Genomic DNA, 22,272 nt, shown 5'->3' with positions numbered 1-22,272 from the left:
GCTGCTTCTCTCTGCCCTCTGTTACCTTTAGCTACATTTGCTGTTACCTCCTGCCTTACAGGAATCTCTGAGTGCTTATTGAACAGGAGCCACACAAAAGCAGACCTGAGAGCAGCTCGTGACTCCCAAATCAGTCACAGACAGGACTCCTGCCAGCTCCAGAGATTTGCCTCATCCCCATAAATCAAACAGGAAAGTTCCAGCTGGCCAGGATTGCCTTGTGCCCAAACTCTGCCAGCCAGGGAGGTCAAGGTCTGCTGTCCACGGCTCTGCTTTGTGGTGTTAATGGAGCAAGGGAGCACAGGACCAGCCCCATGGACAGTGCCACAGCTCCTGTCTCAGGATCCAAAATGGATCATTTCTTTATTTCATTCTATTCCATCTAATTAATTCTCTTACAATAAAAATTTAGAACCATGTAAACTTAAACTTACTAGTTCCAATGTTCTCTCACTCCTTCCTTTTGTTCTCCCTGCCTTCCTTGTTTTCCAGTCACTTACTACCTTCTGTAGGAATGACCTGCTTTCTTTCACCATTTCTGTGTGGATTTAGCTAGCAAAGATCTGCAGCCACTGTGACACCCTCTACCCTCTCCTATTTATTTTCTCCTACACAACTGCTGCTTTCAGTAAAGGATTATGCTCCTCAAATGGCCTGTATATCCCATAAATTTAGCAGTAAGTGTATCTTTCCTCCATTTTTTTCCTCTTTGATTTTTCTGCTGTATTTTTGTTCACCTCTACCCTTGTTCTTTCAATTTGACCTATCATATCTTCTATCACTCATTTTTCCCACTCCTCTTTTCTCTGTGTTCCACATTCTAGTTTTCCACACAATGACTTTTTTTGTCCTACTACTGTTGGGAAATTTTCTGCTTTGCCATATGAGACCACAACTGCCTTTTTGTGGCTGATTTGATTAAAATGAATCTTGAAGTAAATAAGAAATATGGGAGGGAGAGAACATGTTTTTGGTTGGGTGGGTTTTTTGCTTTAGAAGTAAGAGCTTGCAATTTCTTGCAGTAAAAAACGCATATATAAATAAATGGGGCACTTGCCCTGAATGTGTCCATAAATTCTTTTATGGGAACAGAAGGAAGGGTCTTCCTCAAGAAAGATACAGTCCAAAAGAACTACTATTACTCAAATGTGAGTGCTGCTTACAACCTTGGTGTTTCATTAATTGATAAAGATTCAGACATTCAAAAGAGAGGTTCAAATTAAAATGCTAAAATACAGAATTCCTGGATACCAACAATCACCTCCTGTGCTGGCAGCAGCTGTGCAGAGTTAAGAGCTCAGGTGGTTCCAAATACCACGGGATTATCCCAAAATCTGGGCTGGGCTGTCAGATGTCCTCTTGTGCTCAATTTCAAAATGCATCTGGCACTCTGGGCTTTGTGAAACTGGCATGAAAATATTGAGCTGTCAGAATAACAGAACCAGGCACTGAGTACTGATACTTTTATTTAATCACTCCTGTCACTCAATTATTGATTAAAAATTGGGTAGAGGGTTTCTGTTATGTAACAAAGTAACAGTTTAAGTCAGAATTTTAAACCTAACAAGGAGGTCACTTCAGAGGATGAGGGATCTTGCACTTCAGATTGGATCAAATACACAGTAAAACTCTCTATGAGAATCCATCATACCTTGTCCTTGCTAAGCATGCATGCTTATATGCTTTGAATAGATCTTATACATTGAAAATACTGTTCTTTCAGACAAATATTGTCTGCCTGTGCATTTGGAGGAAGTTGCTTAGAAGAGACTGGAAACAATATAATCTGTGTGAACACCATCTATCAGCCCAGCTCCATTGTCATGGACAAACCAGCAAGGAATATCGACCCCGTGTGTAGGATCTCTTCTGTAATCCTTCTGCCAGCCCCTGAAAGGGAAAGCACAGCCATGGAGTACTGAGGTAGGAACTGCACCTGCACAAGGATTCTTGCCTAAGTCTTTGCTAAGGGCTTCATTATTTTGTACCTGGTTACTGTCAGTTCATTGTTCTTAACAATCATTGTGGCATCTGGTTTCTTGGGATCAGAGCCAGGATGAATTTCAAGTATGGTGAAGTCAATGGGCCGGAAAAACTGTCCTAAAAAGAGAAGCTAAAATTACCGTTTCAGACATTAAAACAGAAGCAAGCCAAACAGAAATCCTAGGATTTCTACATTCCTGTGCTGGTTTCCATGTCCCTTCAGAGTTTGGATTGATAAGCAAACACCAAGTTTCAGGTAAGCTGAACATATGCCTGAGGTGTTATTGGTATTATTTTCTATTTATAACCCAGAATTGTATCCACATCATCTGCATGTAAGCTCCAGCTTCTGACTGCACAGAACAATTACAGCCTTTTCTAGATATCCTTCAGGTTATCCTCACTTGGTATTTTGTCTATTCTGTTGAATTTATTACATATTTTCCAAGTCTTCCACTTTTAAATAATCAAATAATCCATGTGTTGATCTCTGAAATTTCTGGATGTGATTATTCTCAGCACAAGTACAATATTCTGTCTATAAATTATGTAGCCTCATAAGGAAAGACCAGCAGGGAAACACTAAACAAAGTCATACCTAATAATCCATGGGTCTGTTCAGAAAGTTTATCACTTTTCAATGTATACAGTCCCAGGAAATCTCGGTGGAGAGGATGTTTCTTCCACACTTGGTGCAAAACAACAACAAATGAGGCACCACTGCCCATTGTGAGCACCAGATTTTTTTTCCTGTTAATTATCAAAGTTAAACTGAAGAAAAAAAGAAAAACATTACTTAGAACATTGTGTTTACCAGAGTTAACAGCAACAGAAAGAAATGTGAGAAGAAAAAACAAATGTAGCTTTATAAACTGCTCAGGGCTTTTTAAGAGAGAGGGCTTGCTGCCTAGTTTGGTCCATAAAGTCTCTCTCTGTGTGTTCACAGACAGTCACAGAATCATATTAAATGACACTGGAAAAAGCTACCTGGCCTTTAAACTTTTCAGTAAGATGTTTTTAGCAAAACCTGTCCCTTAACAGCATGATTGGTTACAGACAGGTTGGTGATATGTAGATACAGCACCTGATGCTCAGTGATACAAATTCTATTCTTAAACTATCAGTTCTTTGTCTGAATGCTACATGACACTTTTTCCTTTAGTCTTTCAGAGAAGTCAACTCCCAAACTGCCTATTTTAGTGCTAGGATAAAGAAGATTTGCTTCTGTGTCAGTGGTATCATCCATGTGTTTATCACAATAAAAAAGTCATGTGTAGGAATGAGAGTTTGCTCCTTCTGCTGCACTGCTGGGCCTTGAGAAGGCAGGGATTTTATTCTACACAGTAATGTAATGTAAAGGAGGAGGAAGAGAAAATGTTGCCTGTTCCTTCTATAAACTTTTGCACAGGTATAAATGATTCTGTAATAGATCCCATGAGAAATATGCCTGCTGACAAGAAAAAATATACCAATTCTGTAACTGCCACAAATTCAATTTTTAAAATGGAGATTTGCTTTTGGAACACTATTATGCCTTTGAAAGATTACACACTATGTCTGCAGTTACTCCTTAAATATTTGCAAGATGCTGCTGTACAAAGCACAATACCAAATCTAGTTTTACCTTAGAGCAATAGAAGATCAGGGAAAAGTCTTCATTTACTTATTTCAAGCAGAGAAATTTGTGAATAATTTAGCAATTACACAACAAAACAGACAGCAGAATCCAGTCAGGCTTGAATCAATTGCTTTTGTAGATTCCCACACAAATCATAGAAGTTTATTATTGATCAACATTTAACAATATTTTAAGAAGAGTAGAAAGTAATACAAGAGCCTGATACCCTTTCTGTAAGTCTTACCCTGCTTGTTGCAAGGTGACTGAGTCCAGCCAGGTGAAAGCTGTTTTTTCATCACCATTCTCAATTGTGATCCTCTCAGGAGTTACTGTCAGCTTTACATCCAGGTGCTTATTTGCAATACCAAGTTTTCCAAAATATGAGTTTTGGATCTTTGCATCACTATTTGCTCTCTTATCACCAATAAGTTCTCCATTGACTGTGATGCCTAATACAGAAATAAAACAAGTATTGTTTTATAGACAGGACCTGATCAACTGATGGCAAGGAGTGTCTTGAAAATTTAACAACTTAAGAAATGAAATATGAATTGAAATATAGATCATAATTATTTGTGAGTATTTGTACCAAAGCAAAATAATGTTCTGGGGGTTTTCTGTGAATTTCCACAAAGCCAAAAATCATTTTGTTGAGAAAAGTTCAGTTTTTCCCAAAGCACAGAGAGTTTGTGATGGGTACAGAATCTGAGTGACATCAATCTCTCTTTACCAGATATTCCACAAACTGGTGACCTAAGGATAATTTTATTGCTTCTACTACAACTTACTGAGACAAATTACTACTCTCAACCCTCACACTTTTTTTTGCTACAAGAAGTGAAAACAGTCATGATAATGGTAAGCTATCATAGCTACAGGACCTCCTGTTAGCTTTGCTAGGAAAAAAAGCTTATGCATTATAGAGAGAAATAGCCTTTAAACATATTTTGTTAGAAGTATTCTGTATTAAAAGAAAAATAAAGTTTAAAACTCACCTGTAACTGGGTCAGTTATTAAATTTAAGATCATGCCAGGGTTTTCATTGATATTGAAACAAATGGCATCTTTTTTTTGTGGCACTGATATAATGAAGTGTGGATCTCCATCAACTGTAAAGGCAAATCACTGGTGTCTGTATAGTGATACACAGAGTCAAAGCTCCACATGAGTCTTTAATATTGCTTAATAGTTGAATTTAATAACTAGATATAAATTATTTATTAGTAAACAGGCAGTTATCAACACAAAAATTACTGATGGGAAGGAGGACTGAGAAAATGACCCATATAATTTTAATTATTTGATCTTTAGAAGACACTAAGAGATGTTTAAAAAGTAAATTAAAATACTTGTCCCTTAAAAATGAAAAAATGGCTGCTGTTATGGAAGGGAAATATTGAAAATATTAATAAGAATTGTGTAATTTAGCCTTAAATACCCTCTTCTGTTGTCCTAGACAGACATTACTCCAACTACTCACCACTGGTATACCATGTGGGTGCTGATGCATATGTGTGATAGAGTGGTGAAGCTGCAGAAGGAAAGAAAGTTGTTAGAAAAACTTGCACCAAAATGGAAAATTACATGGCCTATGTAAGATGTCAGGGAATTAATATGCTAGGTAAATCAGTAATTGCATCCTAGTTTTCAAAGCATGTAATCTATGGGATGACAGTTTGTGTCATTCCATAGATTAAAAAAAGTTTGTGTGCTACTTTTGAATCCAAAAAAGCTTCAGGATAGACACAGATTTCACTCATAGTCTAAATTGCTCTGAGGGTTTCCATAAAGCCCAAGCAATCTATCTGTAGGATACAAATGTTTCAGACTTGAGGATTAAACTGTCAGCAAGGAAATGCAACATTATCCATTGAAAAATTCTGACTTTTTGACATTTGGGTTGGTTTTGTTTGTTTGTTTGTTTTACCTTTTTTTTCCAGAATGAATTTAAGTCTTTTCAGTGAAAACTTGAAAAAACTAGACAGAGACAGAGACTGGCAGTAACATCCAGAGCAAAAGCATGACTCTAACTCTCCCATTTCCAGGATTGCCCAGCCAGCAATTTGGTGGATCAGTTGCTGTCTCTTGAATAAAACAGATGCTTTTAGTACAAATGACTGAACATGTTAATTTAGCCAGAGATGCTGACATCACAGTCCCTGGATTTCTATAATTCCAAAGGAAATGCAAAGTGAAGTCCATCCTCTGTTCTTGGGAAACAGCTTTCAGGAAAAAATGGTGGTTTATGAACAGGTATTTACTCCTTCTAAACTGTTTTGCTGAAGCTCTGTCACCTCCTATTGTTCAATCTTTAAGTGTTTTTTCAGCAGTGAGCAGAATTTGGTAGTATTTGTAAAAGTCCAGTTGTACTGTTGGAAAAAGCATCTCTGCCTCTGGTAATTTCAGTTGACAGATCCTGCTCCATTCAGAAAAGTAAATTAAATTACTTACCCATCAAAGGACCTGTGAACATCCCTGCTTGAATGAAACAAAATGTTATTTTAGAGGCTACAAAGAACAAAACCCAATCTCACCCACTTCATTCCTTCCTCCTTTCAAAACCAACCCAAAAATCTCATAAGTATGTATAAATTTCTAAATTTTACAAATTAAAAATTTAGTCAAAACAGTTTCTTTAACAGTGCTACAAAGCAACAGTCTTGAAGGGGCTGAAAGCACACCCTGCTTCCCAGCACAAATGCAACTTCTCCAAGAGCATGGGGTTTGCTGTCTCTGGGACTGGGACAGCCTGCTGTTCTCTGATCCCTCTGTGTCACCTTCTTCTAAGCTGGACCTATGGGAAGGAAGAATTGCCTGCCTGGCTCCACATTTTTCTACTCTTCTGCTCTTTTTTCTGAAATTCTATCAGGATGTCTCTGTGCTTTAGAAGTGGCAATCATGGCATGGATGAAGATACCTTTGTATGAGATTGCTACACACAGGTACCTGCAAGGCCCTGGAGGCAGCCCTGGAGAGCAGCTGACTTGTACTGGGCCTGAATTCTGGGTGGTGGGATGCTGCAATCACCAGAGACAGGAACTGAACTGAAACCACTACTCACAAACTTACCCATCTGAAAAGTTGTATATCTATTCATAACATGATCTTGATTAATTCCACTTGAACTTTATGAAAATATTGCATCCTAGATCAAATAAGTAATGTGGAAAATCCATCTCTATTAAAAATATTAAGTAAATGTAATAAAAATTTACATACCTTCAGCTGTTACCATGGGCAGGTAAGAAGTAAAAGGAAGAAAAAGAGAAATTTACAGTTTCAGTTATACAATTAAACAGGAAGGATTTTGACCCTCATAAAACATCATAAAAAAAATTAACTGTTTGAAAACTCAACCAGCTATCTTTAGTATTTTGTAATGCCATGTTTTCCCAGTGATAAAACTCAGTATTTGTAGATCAAACAGAAATGTACTGAAAGTAAAAAGCTGTTATGTGGGGCAATTTATTATGTATAGGACAAGAGCTCTATTTGGAACTGTTTTATTGTTGTGCCATACCTATATTGCAAAATGTTCCTTACTGGTTTTATTATTTTGTGGTTTTCCAGGCATTTGGATGATTCTGTTAATACTGACTGGATGATTCAGTACATTGTGAATTGAGACTTCTGGGTGAGTAAAACTGGGGTTTTTTCTTACACAGGGTCAGAGCTTTGAGTATTTTCTATTACTGCTCTACACTATCTATATACAGAGAGGATTTCCTTTGAAAGAGGTTCAGAAAAGAGCTTTTATACTACAAATACCTGGAAAGGAAAAGCAAAGAACTGAAGATGACTGAGTGGATGTCACTCCTGTCACATGTTTGGGGGTTTCCATGTTATGCACACCAGCTGCAAACTTTAAAGTCATTACATTGTGTAGTGACTTGAATGTTAAATTAATCATGAAGGGGTTTTATGTCAGTATTCCATTATAGGAGTCATGAAAAATAATGCAAAAATTTATCAGCAGCATGCCTGAAGAATGATTCAGAGTTGAAGGGCACTTAGCAATTCACTGGTTTCAGAATTTGCTGCAGCTGAAAAAACCTCACCAATCTCCAGTATCTGTTATGCTAAAATGCCTTAAGTTCTTATGCCAAAATCAGGAGATTAGAAAGTTTTTCATCTAGAAGGCAGCAGAGAGCCCACACGGAACTTTTGGGGCCTCTAAACAAAAATTGGAGAAAAAATAAAGGGATAGTGATAGAAGATACTGGAAAGGCTCTGTCAGACCTGTGGGATGAGGGTGGCTCAAACAATACAAGGAGATGACATTAGGATGGCTGGGGGGCACACTGAGCACAGAGCACTGCTTTGCTTGGCCAAAGAGAAGGAGGAACAGAGTATTTGTTACACAGGGGTTAAACAGAGAGGCTGAAAGAAGAATATTTCTCTGAGCAATGAGTTCATAATTAGCTAAAGTATCAGAGGAGTTGAAAACAAATTGTGTGTTTTCAATATAATTGCTTCTCTTTCTGCAATATATATTGACTATTGTGTTTTACATAAGTAATCTCAATCTTTTTACAACCTGATATATCCTGCCTGAGGAAGAGCTCATGCAAATTTTCCCTTTTCATGTGGAAAGAGGTTACTACATCTATCCCTAGGCTGAAGTATGTAGAAAAATAAAGGAGAAAGTGATGGTAAGTCATCTGAATATAGCTGGATTATTATATTAGAAATGCTTCTTGGTTTTCAGGGTCTTTTTCTGTAATAGTTTTTCTATTTAGTTTAAAATACATTTATTTTAAATTTATAGCGCTTTGCCCATATGATTCAGTAATGAAGGATAGTTTGATGGAAATGAGCTTACAAAGAGAAGGAATTTTGCATAAATCACACACATGCCAGGCTTGGAAAGTAGATTTTGCAGATACATATTTAAAACTGTGCCCACATGAAAGCCTTTCTTTAGGGCAACATCAAAGGAACTCTTAGCTTCTCAAATACAGTACAATTGTGAAGATGTCTATACCTTCAGTGGGTTTATCAGCAATCCCCTCTTCATTTTCATTTTCTTCTGGTTTTGTTACCACCATGGATGTCAGTGGTGTTACAAACTTGTACTTTAGCGAGAGAGCCAGGGCTTGAGCTGTAAGGTTTTCCTTTTCTTCTCCTGTGGCTGTAATGCTGAATACAGAAAGAGACTCCCAGCATCAGTGATTGCTGAATCACTCACCACATGTCAGATTACATATTTTAAAGTAAAGTCATTTCTCTGCAGGTAATTTATCAATAAGATATAACTGTTACAGCCTAAGAGCACTTCTGATTCTACTGGCTATCCTAGAGAAAGGCAAAACTGTGCTTTATACTTGCAATAATTTAAAATCGTTTCATTTGCAACCTGAAACATGAATACTGAGGCTAGGGAGGAGAATAGGTTGATGGATTTCCCTCACTGATTTTCATGATTTTCCATTGGCAGCTTCACATCCTAGAAACTGCAGGAGTCAGAGGCTGCAAGGGGTTCAGAGCTAAGATATAATTCCAGGTATAATTACCGTTTTTCCAAGAGTTGTTCAATGGTAAGATAAGCCCAGAGCCTTTCAATGTACTCTCCAAATATGTACTGTTGTTCTTGGAAAGCCTGAGCTGTCTGCTCAGCTCCTTGCTGTGTAGTGTACAACAGGGCGTCCTGAGCCTGTTGGGAGAAAGAATGGTCTCTGCATCACACGTAGCCAGGGACTGACAGAACTTCCCAAAAACTAAGACCTTCACACCTGAAAATCTTATGAAATTGAAAACCAGTCTGGTTCTACACCAGAAAATTGCCAGTGTTGCATGAGGAATTTTGTCCCATTGTTTCTGGAAATTTTAGAGGTGTACACTACAGAACATAGCCCAGTATTCCACATTCACATGGCATTTCTGCTCATCACAATGGAGGCAAAAGAAGCATTCAGAGATTTTGTGTAGCTTACTCAGTCAAAGAAATCCATACTTACACCTTCACCTCTTACACCTACAGACAAATGGTTTTGGTTGCTGTCTACAAAGCGCCCAGCCACCACAATCTCAGACCCATCATAGAAATGCTTGAAGCTGTTAGTAGTTAGGTCTGCTATTTCATTTTCTGGGTAGTTTAACTCCACATCTATGAGCATGGGATTTGACACCTCATCATAAAACCCCTGTAGGATTGAAAGAAAAAAAGAAAACATTTAACTATCATTGTTTCTTTAGTTCATGGGTAGATCTGTAAACAGAAACATCCTGCTATTTTGGCAATGAAAAATAAAAGTGTATTTTATAAGAAATATTTAGATGTTTAGTTAAATCTCAGAGTGTAAGGCCTAGAAAGCTACAAATAATGGAAATGAGAAAGGACATACAAACTCTTCAGTCTTGCTAAGAGAAAGAAGAATATTTGAGAACAATGTGCTGTGGATGATGATTTCCATCCATATAAATCAAGGGGGATACAAAGCCTCCCGTTATTTGAGAGAGATAATTTTCTACACCTCTTCTCTGCAGAGACTGACATGACAACATAATCAAAGAAGACTGGGTATTTGATTTTATCAGAGCTTGCAATGAAATCTAATATCTAATTCTTTGGTGAATTCTTTGAATGGCTGCTACTGGAATGTGAGAAGTAAAAAAGACAACCCTGTATGGCCAATGCCAGTTTTCATGTCTTTTACAACTCTAAAATGCCCCAGGAGTGTGGTAAGATACACCTGCTTGCAGTGAGTTTCTTAAGAAAGAATATCTAGACCTTTATGATTTCTTACTCTTTTTGCCCCTTGACAGGACATTAATCACATGATCTGTGAGGTGCAGGAGATACAATGACTGCAGCAATTCTACCAAAGTGTCCTTCAGAACTGTGAGTTGTCTCACCCTATGCCAACTCCCTGCCATAGCCCACAGCACGTCTCTTTTACTGTCCCTGCACTTCCTGCTTATATATTGGAAGGGGAAAATTAAATGCAACTAAAGATCCCTTCCAAATCAAACTATTCTATGATTCCAATACCCTGATCACAGAAGACTCTGGAGCATCTCAGTATCAGATTACACACTGGGATTTTGATTATTTGAAAATAAGAACATGAATAGTTATCTGACCTAATGTTCCTCTGACCTCATGAATGTGGTAATTACTTCACCTGAAGCTGCAAATCTGCGTCAGAGTCGGGGTAAATCCGACGGGCCAATCCTTTATTCTCCAGCGCCATCCTCTCCAAGAAGCTGTAGTCAACACCACTGCCAAAGCCAAGATTGTATAAGGTGTATCTGCCATCAATTGCCTTCTTCACTGCTTTCTCAATCTCCTGAGTATTTGATACACCTGCATCAAACCAGGAAATGTTTGAGTTGTTTTCAAAATAGATACAATGATCATAAAATCAAATGTGACTTGGCGTGTTCAGATTTCTTAGGAGACATTACTAAAAGCTTGATTTAGTACTATGATTCTGGTAGTGTTCAAATCATGAAAATATCCAGAAGTCAAAAATGAAGGCCATTTTTAACTAGCATTTTTTGTTAGTTAATGAACTATCTTTATTATTCCATCCAACACAAACTTACCTACATTTGGCTGACCATCTGTTAACATGATAATTATAGAAGCGCTTCTCTTGGGCACAAGGTTTTCTTCATGAGCAGCATTCAGAATATCAATTCCTCTCATCAAACCACCATGTAAATTTGTCACTATGAGGTAAAAAATTTGGGTTCAGCAAAGGCTGTCAAAATAAAGGTCCATTTTTCACTGGGGCCTAAAGAGATTTCATTACAGTAAGAAAATTAAATATATGGATTTACAAGCAGGGGGATATCTAGTACCTGGACTTTGGAAACATAAAGAGAAATAGACATCATTTTCTGAGTAAAACTGAACTTCAGGAGTGCCTCATCAGCAATCTGAAACCCCAACAAACTGTAGCATTGTGTTCACAGAATCAATCAATAAATTAACTTACACAATGACCTGCTGGCAAGGCCCATCAAGTACTTACAGCCTTGAGCAGAAATTTGCTGAACAAACTTCCTCGCTTCATCCAAATTCTCAGGAGTGGCCTTGATTAATGTTTCTTTCCAGGTAGATATTTCACTATCAAATAATATGAAATTGAAGAAGTCATCTTCTTTAATGTCATCTAGGATTTTTAGCAGTGCTTCTTTTGTCTGTAAGGCAAAGAGATTTAAACACATTATTCAAAATTTAACAGAATATGTGCTTACGGATTTTACATCATTAATCTCTCAGCATTGGGCTATTTTTTACTCCTACACAGTATATATTGCAAAAATTCAGAGCTTGTTCTATTCTTGCCAGTCCCTGTATCAATTTCAGAGTAACTCTAGGGAAGTCAGCTGCAATAACATCTGGTAAATCTTTGTAGCTGAGATGAAAATCCAGTTTCCCGTCATGGTTGGTTGCTTACACTGAGATAAGCTGGCATGGCAAATGGGTAGATACAAGTTAGTGGAGAAGCTCATAAACAAGCATGCCTGGATATTTTGATGCAGCACCAAAGCCTGAAAATTCTGAACATTAGCTCAGTCATAACTCTGAAAAGAGCTGCTGCTTCCCAGATACATAGTGAACAGAGAAAATGCACATAATCTGTATGTACAGCTTATTTTGGAGCTGTCAAGCACATGACAGCACTCTCTGGAAATGCTGATATTTAGAGTTTTGAACTAATGACATTTATAAGTAAATATAGGCTAAATGTATTGGTTTTTGTTCTACAGCAACACTGCAAACTAGTACATCTGGCACTGGGCACTAGAGAGGTCACACCATTGAGCCACTTTGTAACAGTTTGAGCAGCACACCTGCACTCTAAGGCATCATGTCCCTTCCAGCACCATCTCCCTCCCAGCACCTTGTTCCAGCTCTTTCACTTCCATAGTAATGTAATAACTCACTTGTTCTATTTCTCTTCCAGACATTGAGCCACTAGTATCCAATACAAAAATAATATTCTTGGACAGCTTCGGAAGATTTGTTGGTGCAAAGAAGTGTACAAAATAGCCATTGACAATCTGAAAAAGAAAACACCACCACCAAAAATTTTGGTACATTATAAAGGTAAAACAGATGAAAGAGATATTACTCTCATTTAATGTCTAGCCTCTGAGTGTCCTAAAAAGTTTTAATGGCCCTGATCAGTCTCACCTCTAAGCATGAGCCCAGGGGTGTCATTTAAGTGCAAGACTGGGCCTTTGGACACTGAGCTACATTGTCAGAACAGCTACAGTGTCCTGTCTCCATCTGTGTCACACCTATACCTGTTCCTATCCATGGACTCCACCGGTTTCGATCCCACCCTGAAGACCCCACTGAGTGCTCCCACTCAGCTGCCTGTCCCTTAGGAAACAGCTGGCCCTTGCTGCTCCCTGACCTTTACTGTGCAAGTTAAACTGTTCAACAGTTCAGAATTTCAAGTTGTTAGACTTACCTGCAAATTATCTGGAGTTGTTCTCTTCACATCATATCTTACAGTAAAATCCCCATCCAAGACAGACTCTGAGCAACTTGGACACCTTCGCTGCTGGTCCAGGGTTGGCTTGAAAGAGATATGGCCCTGACAAGAAAAGCCTTCCTTAGATCTGACCCTAATAGCTGAAAATCTTCTACAGAAAACACCTGCATTTTTTTAAAGCTGGTATATTTATTTTCACAGACATAAGAATAACCTGTTTTATTGGGTTAGCTACTAGATTGTACATATCCATATGTACTTAGAAATTTATTGGTGGCAACTGACACGTGAAGGCTGCTATCCACAGCTTTCTCCGTATGAGTACTTCCCCACCTGCCTTGGGTCAGCTCTTCACTCTGAACAACAGCTTTGATGAAGCTGTTGTATGTTTTAGGAATTCTACTACCTCCATATAAGGGAAAACTACTTGTTAGAAATTCAATTTTTCTGTAAGAGATAATCTTACTGGTATCCAGGTTTCCTCTTGTTGCCATTGAAATCATTATTTCAGAATTAGAACCATAATATGTAAATGATGGAATGCAGTAATCAATGTACCTTTTTTCCTGAAAAAGTTTTTTTAATGGTATTTTGTAGCTCATTGGTGATGAATGTTCCTTCTGCTTCCAGCTCAGTGATACCCTGGGGCTCAAAGATATCTACTTCAATCTGAAATATTAATTAAAAATATACTGTCATTGATTAAACCACAATACATCAATTCAGCCATTTACAGGGGGATCAGCAGTACGGATGTGAAAGAGGGATTTTCATAAAAATAAAGACATTTACTTTTGTAATACATAATAGCAGTCCAAATCTACATGTGTGTGGACACATCTTCAGCCAAAGAGACCTTTTCAAACACAGAAGTTAAAAACAAAGCTAGACTTTAATAGAAATATGACTTGTTGGAAAGCTAGATAGTAGTATCTTATCAAGGCAGATAGACACAAAAAGCTGCAGCATTCCAAAATTTAAAGATGGTGTTGTTTCACAGTGGAGTGAGAAAGCTGGAGTTTATGCTATAAGGTTATATACAATTATTCCAAGGTATTGCAATAGCTTTTTCAGTTTTTCATACAGGATTTCTTTTGGAATGCTCAGTAGATGAGCAAATTTGTCAGGTTTACAAGTAAAAGCCTGCATTAAAGTATACTGATGAGTGGTCCCCTGGAACTCATGGAAATGAGTTATCAGAAATGTTATCATGGCCTTTATCTCACCTGTGAACCAATGGGAATGACCATGGTACTCCACTTTCAACAGATATGCAGAATTCCATCATCTCTTAAATTACAGTCAAATTTGATCAGTTTGCCATTTACCTCAAAATCTTTGACAAGCTGCTTGGGTTTCACTTTGATGAACATTTCATATTTTCCAAACTGTCGTTTCAGCAGTTCCTCGTATGTGAGTTCAAAAGTGACTTTACTGGCTGCTTTAATGTTGACTGAGACAGTGAATTTTTCTGTTTTTCTTCCTGAAGCTCTGTATTTAAGTGGGTAGGAAAAAGATCTTTATCCTCTTTCACAGTATTTATTGTTGGTGGCATATGACTTTCAAAAAGAAGTAAAACAAATATGGGATTTTTGATATACTGCTAAAAATCATCAATCAATACTCAAAATCTTACTCAACTGTAGAATTTATTCAAGTTTCCCACTGAGCTTAATCCCAGGAATAGGTCCCACAAAGCCAGTGAAAGTTGCAGGAACAGTCTTTCCATAGTTGCAGACAGTGCCTGTGCAGTCAGAGGCTGTATTTCCTTTCTACAATTTGTGCTACAATAACTTAACTTAATGATTGTTCTTTTGTCCCTTAATGTCAGCAAAGAGCCAGAACACAGCATTTCCACTCTCACAGTCTGCTATGGAGTGATGGTGTGGAAGCCACATGACATGATCCTTACTTGACAAGACCAGCAGTCTGTCCTCTTGAAACAGCCTTCTCATATTGCTTTTTTGCAGCTTCTTTTTCCTTTATAGTTCCAGGATAGGTGACACCATCAATTGTCCTGCCGATGAAAAAGTCCTAGCTCAGTGGAAGGTTACGACAGGAATTCTCCCTTTGTTGATTTGTTTGCTAATAACCTTTCAGAGACCTGCTATTGCCAAGATTTGGGCCCTTTCACTGAAGCCAGGCTCCTCAGAGAATTCAGCTGGAATGAAGAGCTCTGCTCTCAGTATCATAAAAGAATCTAAACCAATTTTTACTTTGAATTAGATCAAAACTGGGCTACAGCAACATAACTTACACCTGCCATATTCCTACACTTCAGGAGCTTCACCATCTCATCTCAACTAATGGCAAACCAACTCTCTGGATGTCACTCACCTGTCCAGATGTCATCATCTACTGAGGAGCATTTCATCCTTGAACTCCTTAGAGGACTAAGCAGCCATTTCTCACACCTCATTCTACCAAAAAGGTTCTAAAATGCATTTATGATTGTTTGTGTCCTAAAGCTACTGCTCCTCTTCACTGGAGATAAAGCAGGCACGGTGTGATTAGCAGAGATGGATGTGCTTAACTGAATCAAACCTCATCATGGTGGAGAACTGCACATGATTGCAACTAAAGGTACAAATGTAAAAGAATAATTCTACTTTCTGCCTTTCATTCAAATATGATTTTTAAATGAGGAGATAAATTAAGCTATAATGCCATCAGGGAAATGAAGTAATGGAACTTTCCTGGTTTGATAATACCATAGTAAATAAGAGGCATTTCTGAAAAGGTGGATGAATCTGCAGGAAAGGTCCCGCATTCCCTAAGGTTCCCTTCTATTCATAATGATGAATAGAAATAATTGAAAATTAGTCATCTTTTCTACAGATGTACCAATGTTTGCCTTTCTCCACATATCTTGCATGTTAAGTTAATAGTACCAGAAAATTACCCAGGAGGTATTTAGAAATCTATTCAAATGGCAAAGTAAAAATGAGCACTCGGGTTCCATTTCTCCCAGTTGAATTAGCACAGATTTTTAGTCTTCTTTAACAATATTGTAAAGATTACACACATGCTGAAGTTGGTAATGAAGGCTGTCTTAGGGAGTTCAACATCAAAGAAGACTTCTTTGGACACATTTCCACGATTGACAGCTCGGCTGGTGATGACATTGTGTGCAAAGCGGGAAGTCACTTTACTATCAATTTTCATGCTATAGATTTCCATCCCATTGACAACCTGTAAATTGAGAAATGAAAAAAGACAAAAAGAGCACTAGCTGTTACACTCACGTGTGTATTAATCAGTTGTGATCATATTTCTAAAAAGAAACCACGGCAGTACATTGAGCACTCCAAAGCAAAAAGAAAGAAAGACCTAATATAAGAACTGGAGCACAGCTGTGTTTCCTTGGCTATCTATTTCACTGACATGATGGTGCTATTCTACAAGTCATAACTATAGACTTTAACAAAATACTACCACCACAAATACTGCCATTATATAGGAATAGGTTTTTTCTCTACTGAGTGAGTGAATTTTTATGGTTATTCAAAGAGCATAGCTCTCTACTGCTGCCTCACTGTATTAGTGACTGTAGTTATCAGAGGAGTGGATGATTCCTAGAGCAGGGATGTAAGTAATCCTCTTGTCTTAAAATAGCCCACATGCCTCCAAATTCCATTTTGTTATTCTCAGCTTCCTCCCAGCTGGAGCTCAGTCTTTTTTAAACAAGGAAATGGGCAAGGCAATATTTATTTTCTTTCAATGTTCAGGTATAAGGTTTCTGGACACTAAGAGAAAGCATGAGAACAACAGATGTTCCCATTAGGAACTCCACAGCAAGGTCTGCTTCTGCCAGCAAAACCAGCACTGGAAGGAACTTTGGAGTTTTTATGATGGGTCTGATTTCTGATGATTAATTAAGAAGGTCCCCAAACAATCAAAGCATTTAAGCATTGCTGAAGGGGAATCCAGGTGCCAAGTGGAATCAGCCCTAGAGATGAGGTCTCTTGCCTTCCTTAGCAATAACTGCAACATAAAAGTAAAAACAAAACAAACATAGAACAAAAGTCTGTTAGAGATATGCAGGTGACTTCAAAAGAACTTAGGTATTTATTCAAATACAATGAGATTAAAAATCGTTTGTTCATTCTCTTTCCTTGTCCAGGACTTCCATCAGAGCTTGGAAAGCAACTGTCTTGTTGATCCTACTGCCTAAAACAGGCAGCTCTGGGCTGTTTTCCTCATCACACACTCAGAAATATCCATTTGCTCAGACTGGTCTCACAGAAACATTTTGTGAACACAGTAAGAATATTCTCGTCACTATAAAATCTTGGTAGCCCAGAAAAAACCAAACCTTACTCACCAAGTCATTATCAGCATTTCGCTTCTGTAAAGAGAAAAAAAAGGGAAAAAATCATGATTAGGTAGGAAAGCTGCATTTAGAAATAAATCTCTTAGCATCTGTGTAGTTGTCACAAATTAAAAGAAGTCCAGGAGAAGGAAGGTTTGAGAAAGGTCTTCATTAATAAACTGAAGTAAATTTGAAGGAAGAGCAAGTAAGGGATGTGAGGCAGGTTGGAGTTATTTTGCTTATGGCATTCCCAGTTTTGGTGAATCTTTTGGTTTTCATTTGATATTAGTGCACCCTAAATATTGTGTTTTTGAAAGGTAAGTTAAACTTTGAATGTTGCTTACTTTATGTTGCTCATGTGACACAAAAAGTGTCTTCTTCCAGCTGAAAATACACATGGACCTTTGAAATATGAGGGAGAATGAGAGGAAAAGAGGCTCAAATGCTCAATGCCATTTATAAGTAAATGCCATTGAGACTAAAGAACACACTAAAATCTGATTAATAGGTCTTCCTTGAGTAAAGGTTGGCTGTATGGTGACCTCAAGTAAAACCAAAATATCTTGTCCTCATAGTAACATCTTTCTCTTGAGAATTCCTAAATCTGAGTCCTGCAGTACATATTTTCTTTTCAAACTTATTTTCCTTTGGAAGAAAAAGAAGAGTTGTATCAAATCATAAAACCCCACTTTGCGTAGTTTTTTTCCTGGCACACAAATCCAAACTATCATGCAGATGCTGCCTTACATTTTTTTCAGGCTCCTAAATTTTTCCTATTTCAGCCCAACAGCCTCTCATCCTAACATGACCAGGCAGGAAGGTAATTCAGCAGGATTAGATAGGAGAGGCTGTCACTACAAAAAGCTGCATGGAGGGGGGGAAAATAAGCAGTTAAAACATGGTGGGTTTTTTTCCCAATATTTGCTCCCAGAGTAGGTGCAAATATCAGAAGCTGTACAACAGTATCTCATACTCTGTTCTGAAAGAGAGGACAGGCACTAAACAAACTTCCTGAGTGCTGTTAAAATAACAGCTTGTGTAACTCAATTCCCATCAGCTCAGCTGCAAACACCTTATCTCATCTGGCTCCGAGAGCCTTGGGGGTCACATTTTGTGGAATTGTGTTTAGCTGCTCCATCAAAGGCAGGGGTAAGGACACAACAAATCAGACACACATCTCATGTAGACCTAAGGCTTTCAGTACCTTTCCTAGTTGGAAACTGAAAGACAGAGGGTTATTTTTTTATTTTGGGGTTCTTTTCAAGACACTATATTAATCTATGGTAATGCAAGGTTTGAGGGAGGAGGCTTCTCTTCTGCTGGAAGAGTCTGGCAAAAAATGTCAGTGTGCATTCCTTTAGGTTCATCTTTCAAACTGTTAACGCCATCCAGATGATTTCTGTATGTCCATCTCTCCTTTTCACAAGCATATATTAATTCCTTTAATGCCAGTATAGACTGTGCACCAACTCAAATCTGACCTTTCTAATACTGGAAATATTTTTTATCCATACTGTCATTACAGCTTGTCATTTGCCCTTACAATACCCAAACTGAGGTATGCTCCTTGGGAAATGAAAAGCTGGAACTCCGTGAAATGTCTGTTTGTTTGGTACAAACTTTTCCTTACAGTGCAATTACCACACAGTTTATACAAAACACCAAAAAAAAAAAAAAACAAACCAACAACAACAACAACAAAAAGCACCTATAAAAATATGTGTAGCTACAAATTACACAATTCTGACTACTGCTTCCAAACGGAAAGATACTGTACCTGCATTTGAGTTTTACAGAATTGCTGTTGTGCACATTCTTTATCAGAATCATGGCTTCAATGGTAGCTTTGAAGGAGTTCTATTTTGATTCTGTAAATATTTTGAGGGGTGCTCTGCAATTTCCATTGAAACTACAGAAAAATCTCTCTGTGAAAGGCACTATTCACTTTGCACTTGGGCTGATCTCCAATGGAGAGACTCAATCCAGCTGGACATCACCCAGCTACCTGCTCTAGCTGACCCTGGTTTGTGCAGGGGAGGGGATTATGTGACTCTAAGTCTGTGATTTTGTTCTGTGTTTTTTCATTTTTAATGATTCACTTGAGTGTAACTTGAGTCATCACTAACATCAAGGTCATTCCGAGCTATGTGGGCAAAAAGCAATAGTGTGCCAATCATAATGATGGTGCAGTTCTAGACTAAAATGAGAATTAACATCCTCTACCCTGGGTAACTGTTACTTGATAAAATGTTTCTGTATTATTTTCACATATTTGCCAGGTGCACCGATTATTAGAATTTTATTATTTTTCAGTTGTGCAACAGTAACAAACCTCTTTTGTTCAATACTGTTTTGCTGTGGCAGCAGAAAAGAACAGAGGTGCAAAGAATCTATGGAAATTGGAAAGTAAAAGAGAAATTTGAACCCCCAGGAAAACAGAGAGGGAAAACAAGACTCCATTACAGTACTTGCTGAAAGAAGCCCTGATTGTACAGCTTGGGAAACTAAACCACAGCAGGACTAAAAGACTCAGCAAAGACTGTACAGTTATCTTGAAGTGACCTCTGGGAATCCAAAGTGCAGAATGAGGTATTTGCATATATCCCTATATGCTACATAGGAAAACAAGGAATGAAAATGATCTCTGAATCTACAGCAGCACTGAAGACTTCATCACCCCAAGTGATGCCAATTGGTGCCACAGAGAAGAGCCCATAATGCAGCTCATAGGAACAGGGTGTGCCAGCACACTCAGGGAACTGATGCAGAATTTTGTTCCATTTTCAGCAGAATTGGATCTGCCAACTGTGTCTACCTGGCTGGGGCTCTAAAAGCAGCTTTGACAGCTTAAAGGTCACCAGACAGCCAGAATTCCAGCCATGCTCCAGCACTGGATACTGCTTGCTCAAAGGGGCCAAGACACAGATGGGCACTGAGACCTTCACCCTACAGAGCAATCTCTTCCATTTCAATCAAATCACATTTGCATAAAATACAGAACAAAACTGGGAGAATCAGCTGGCTTTTTCATAGTGCTCTGCATGCATAGATGGAGCATTGCACAGAGCTTGGGCAGTTTTCCATTTAGAAAGGCTTTAGCGTTGTAAAACACATAGAGAACTCCAGACACTACAGTAATCAGAAGGAAAAAGCTACATTATATCTGGGCTACATGATGGTTAAATAATAAGAATCCCTGGCATTTCAAATTTGCAGCATTAGATCTCATGTTGACTTTTAGAAGTTAGGCATGTTACTATCCTGTTTTCAAAGAAAAAGTCTTGGCAAAGATCATAACCTCATCAACAGCAATCAACTGTAAAATGTCTTGTCCTGTTCTACCCAGTAACTCAGAATGCTCCCTAAAGAGATTTGCCCTCTGTAACTTTTCAGACTGCACAGTCACTGAGAGAGAGGGAAATAATTTATGGAGGTGAGGAAGAGTGGCCAGCAAGATAACCAAAGAAAATGAGGCAGCAAAACATCAGGCAGCACTTACTCAGAGATCCAGTCAAAACCAGAATGGCTCCTTTGAGAGATGTATCTCATGTTGTGCTAACATGGAAATCTTTGGAGAAAAATCCTACCATGTCATTTGGACTCTGGGCATTTATCTTGATGCCATGCTACAGCTCTGTTTTCTGCTTCTTAGAGCTGTCTTTTCACTTGTATTCCTTAACAGTGCCAAAGTCAGTTCTCTGGCAGGACTGATTGCTTTACACATTTAAATATTTTACTAAAACATGTCACCATTACATGGTGATGACAGGGAAAACAGAGGAAAGGGATGTTTTAAAAAGAGAGAGAGAAAAACTTCAGAAGTGATTGAAAACTGAGGCTGATTAGAGATCAACCAGTCTGAGTTCCAGCTTTTATCCTGTGTCCAGGGGTACCAGAGAACACAGAGCTCCAGCTGCCAGCATTGTATGAACTCTTTGATAAATGCTGATAAACTGCAAGAAGTTAATCTCTGAGGAGTGGGAGACCCACAACCCACACATGGTTGATTACTTACCTTGATGTTTCTGACGTGTGTTAGCAAAAAGTCTGAGGATGCAAAGGTAGGAATCAATACTAAAATACAAAGCAATAGATTATTTTCCATTTTGGAAAAAAAGTGAGGTTCCAACTGGAATGATATACATAAATATATAAAGCTTTGTTTACCTAGTGTTAATAAATAACCCAATGACAGAAATGGGATTAAGCATTAAGCATTTGGAAAAAATCAGGCGCTGAATTTTGAACTAGTATAATCTACAGAATACTGTTAGAAAATCTCTTAAAGAATTTACAGAATATTTCAGCAGTGTCTCTTCTATATTATAGCTCCAAACAGAAATTCACCACCATTTCCGTACTGGCAACTGAGATTAATCTCCACCCCAGACCCACTTTTTTCCCAAATGAAAACTGTCATCTTTCTGATACTTCCTTAAAGGCTTTCCCTAGCTCAAATTTACTGTGGCCATAACAGAGCTTGCAGTCTGTGAAAGCCATTTAAACTCCATTTCAAAAGCACCCCTGTAATCCTCCGTATCACTCAGGTACCCGATTTAGGTACCGTTATTTGACACGTATCCTGTCTAACCTAGACACTTCCCATTCCATGGATTCCTATTCATCTTGGTGGCTGAAACCAGGTCCGAGCTCCCAGGTCTTGCACCTTGCATGCTGACCGTGCTGCCGGGCATTTTCCTGTGTTTGTTACCTTGACACTGTCAATTCTCTCTTAAACTATTTAGCTGGTTCATTTCACCCGTTAATGAAAGACAGACTTCGAGGACTGGGGTTTACATGCTCAGTGATAACGAAACATTTTATTTTCTGTTTTTCCTGCAGCCAGCGTTACGACTGCAGGTGCTCAGCCACGGGAGAGCTCCAGGAGGAGCTCTGAGGATTTT

At 38.3% G+C, this 22,272-nt stretch overlaps 1 protein-coding gene across 1 annotated transcript; it reads right to left on the bottom strand.

Moving 5' to 3' along the window:
• Window positions 1-1,582: 1,582 nt before the first annotated feature.
• On the bottom strand, window positions 1,583-22,062 carry LOC139596103 (inter-alpha-trypsin inhibitor heavy chain H3-like). Its single transcript, XM_071440143.1, has 23 exons — window positions 21,960-22,062; window positions 21,384-21,442; window positions 17,381-17,404; window positions 16,082-16,284; window positions 14,969-15,073; window positions 14,385-14,547; window positions 13,615-13,725; window positions 13,033-13,158; window positions 12,500-12,616; window positions 11,581-11,749; window positions 11,150-11,275; window positions 10,726-10,907; window positions 9,559-9,744; window positions 9,115-9,254; window positions 8,586-8,740; window positions 6,821-6,826; window positions 6,053-6,079; window positions 5,082-5,132; window positions 4,597-4,710; window positions 3,846-4,050; window positions 2,582-2,754; window positions 1,989-2,100; window positions 1,583-1,890 (listed from the first exon to the last, which is right to left on the bottom strand). Exons 1-23 carry the CDS (start codon window positions 22,060-22,062, stop codon window positions 1,761-1,763), a joined length of 2,787 nt encoding a protein of 928 aa, XP_071296244.1. The 3' UTR covers window positions 1,583-1,760.
• Window positions 22,063-22,272: the final 210 nt, after the last annotated feature.

The sequence above is a fragment of the Agelaius tricolor genome, unplaced genomic scaffold (genome assembly GCF_023055355.1).
Source record: "Agelaius tricolor isolate 1412-34295 unplaced genomic scaffold, bAgeTri1.0.p SCAF_14, whole genome shotgun sequence".
Lineage (NCBI taxonomy): Eukaryota > Metazoa > Chordata > Aves > Passeriformes > Icteridae > Agelaius > Agelaius tricolor.
The sequence above is the reverse complement of the archived record's forward strand: the minus strand, read 5'-3'. Positions and strand labels throughout refer to the sequence as shown.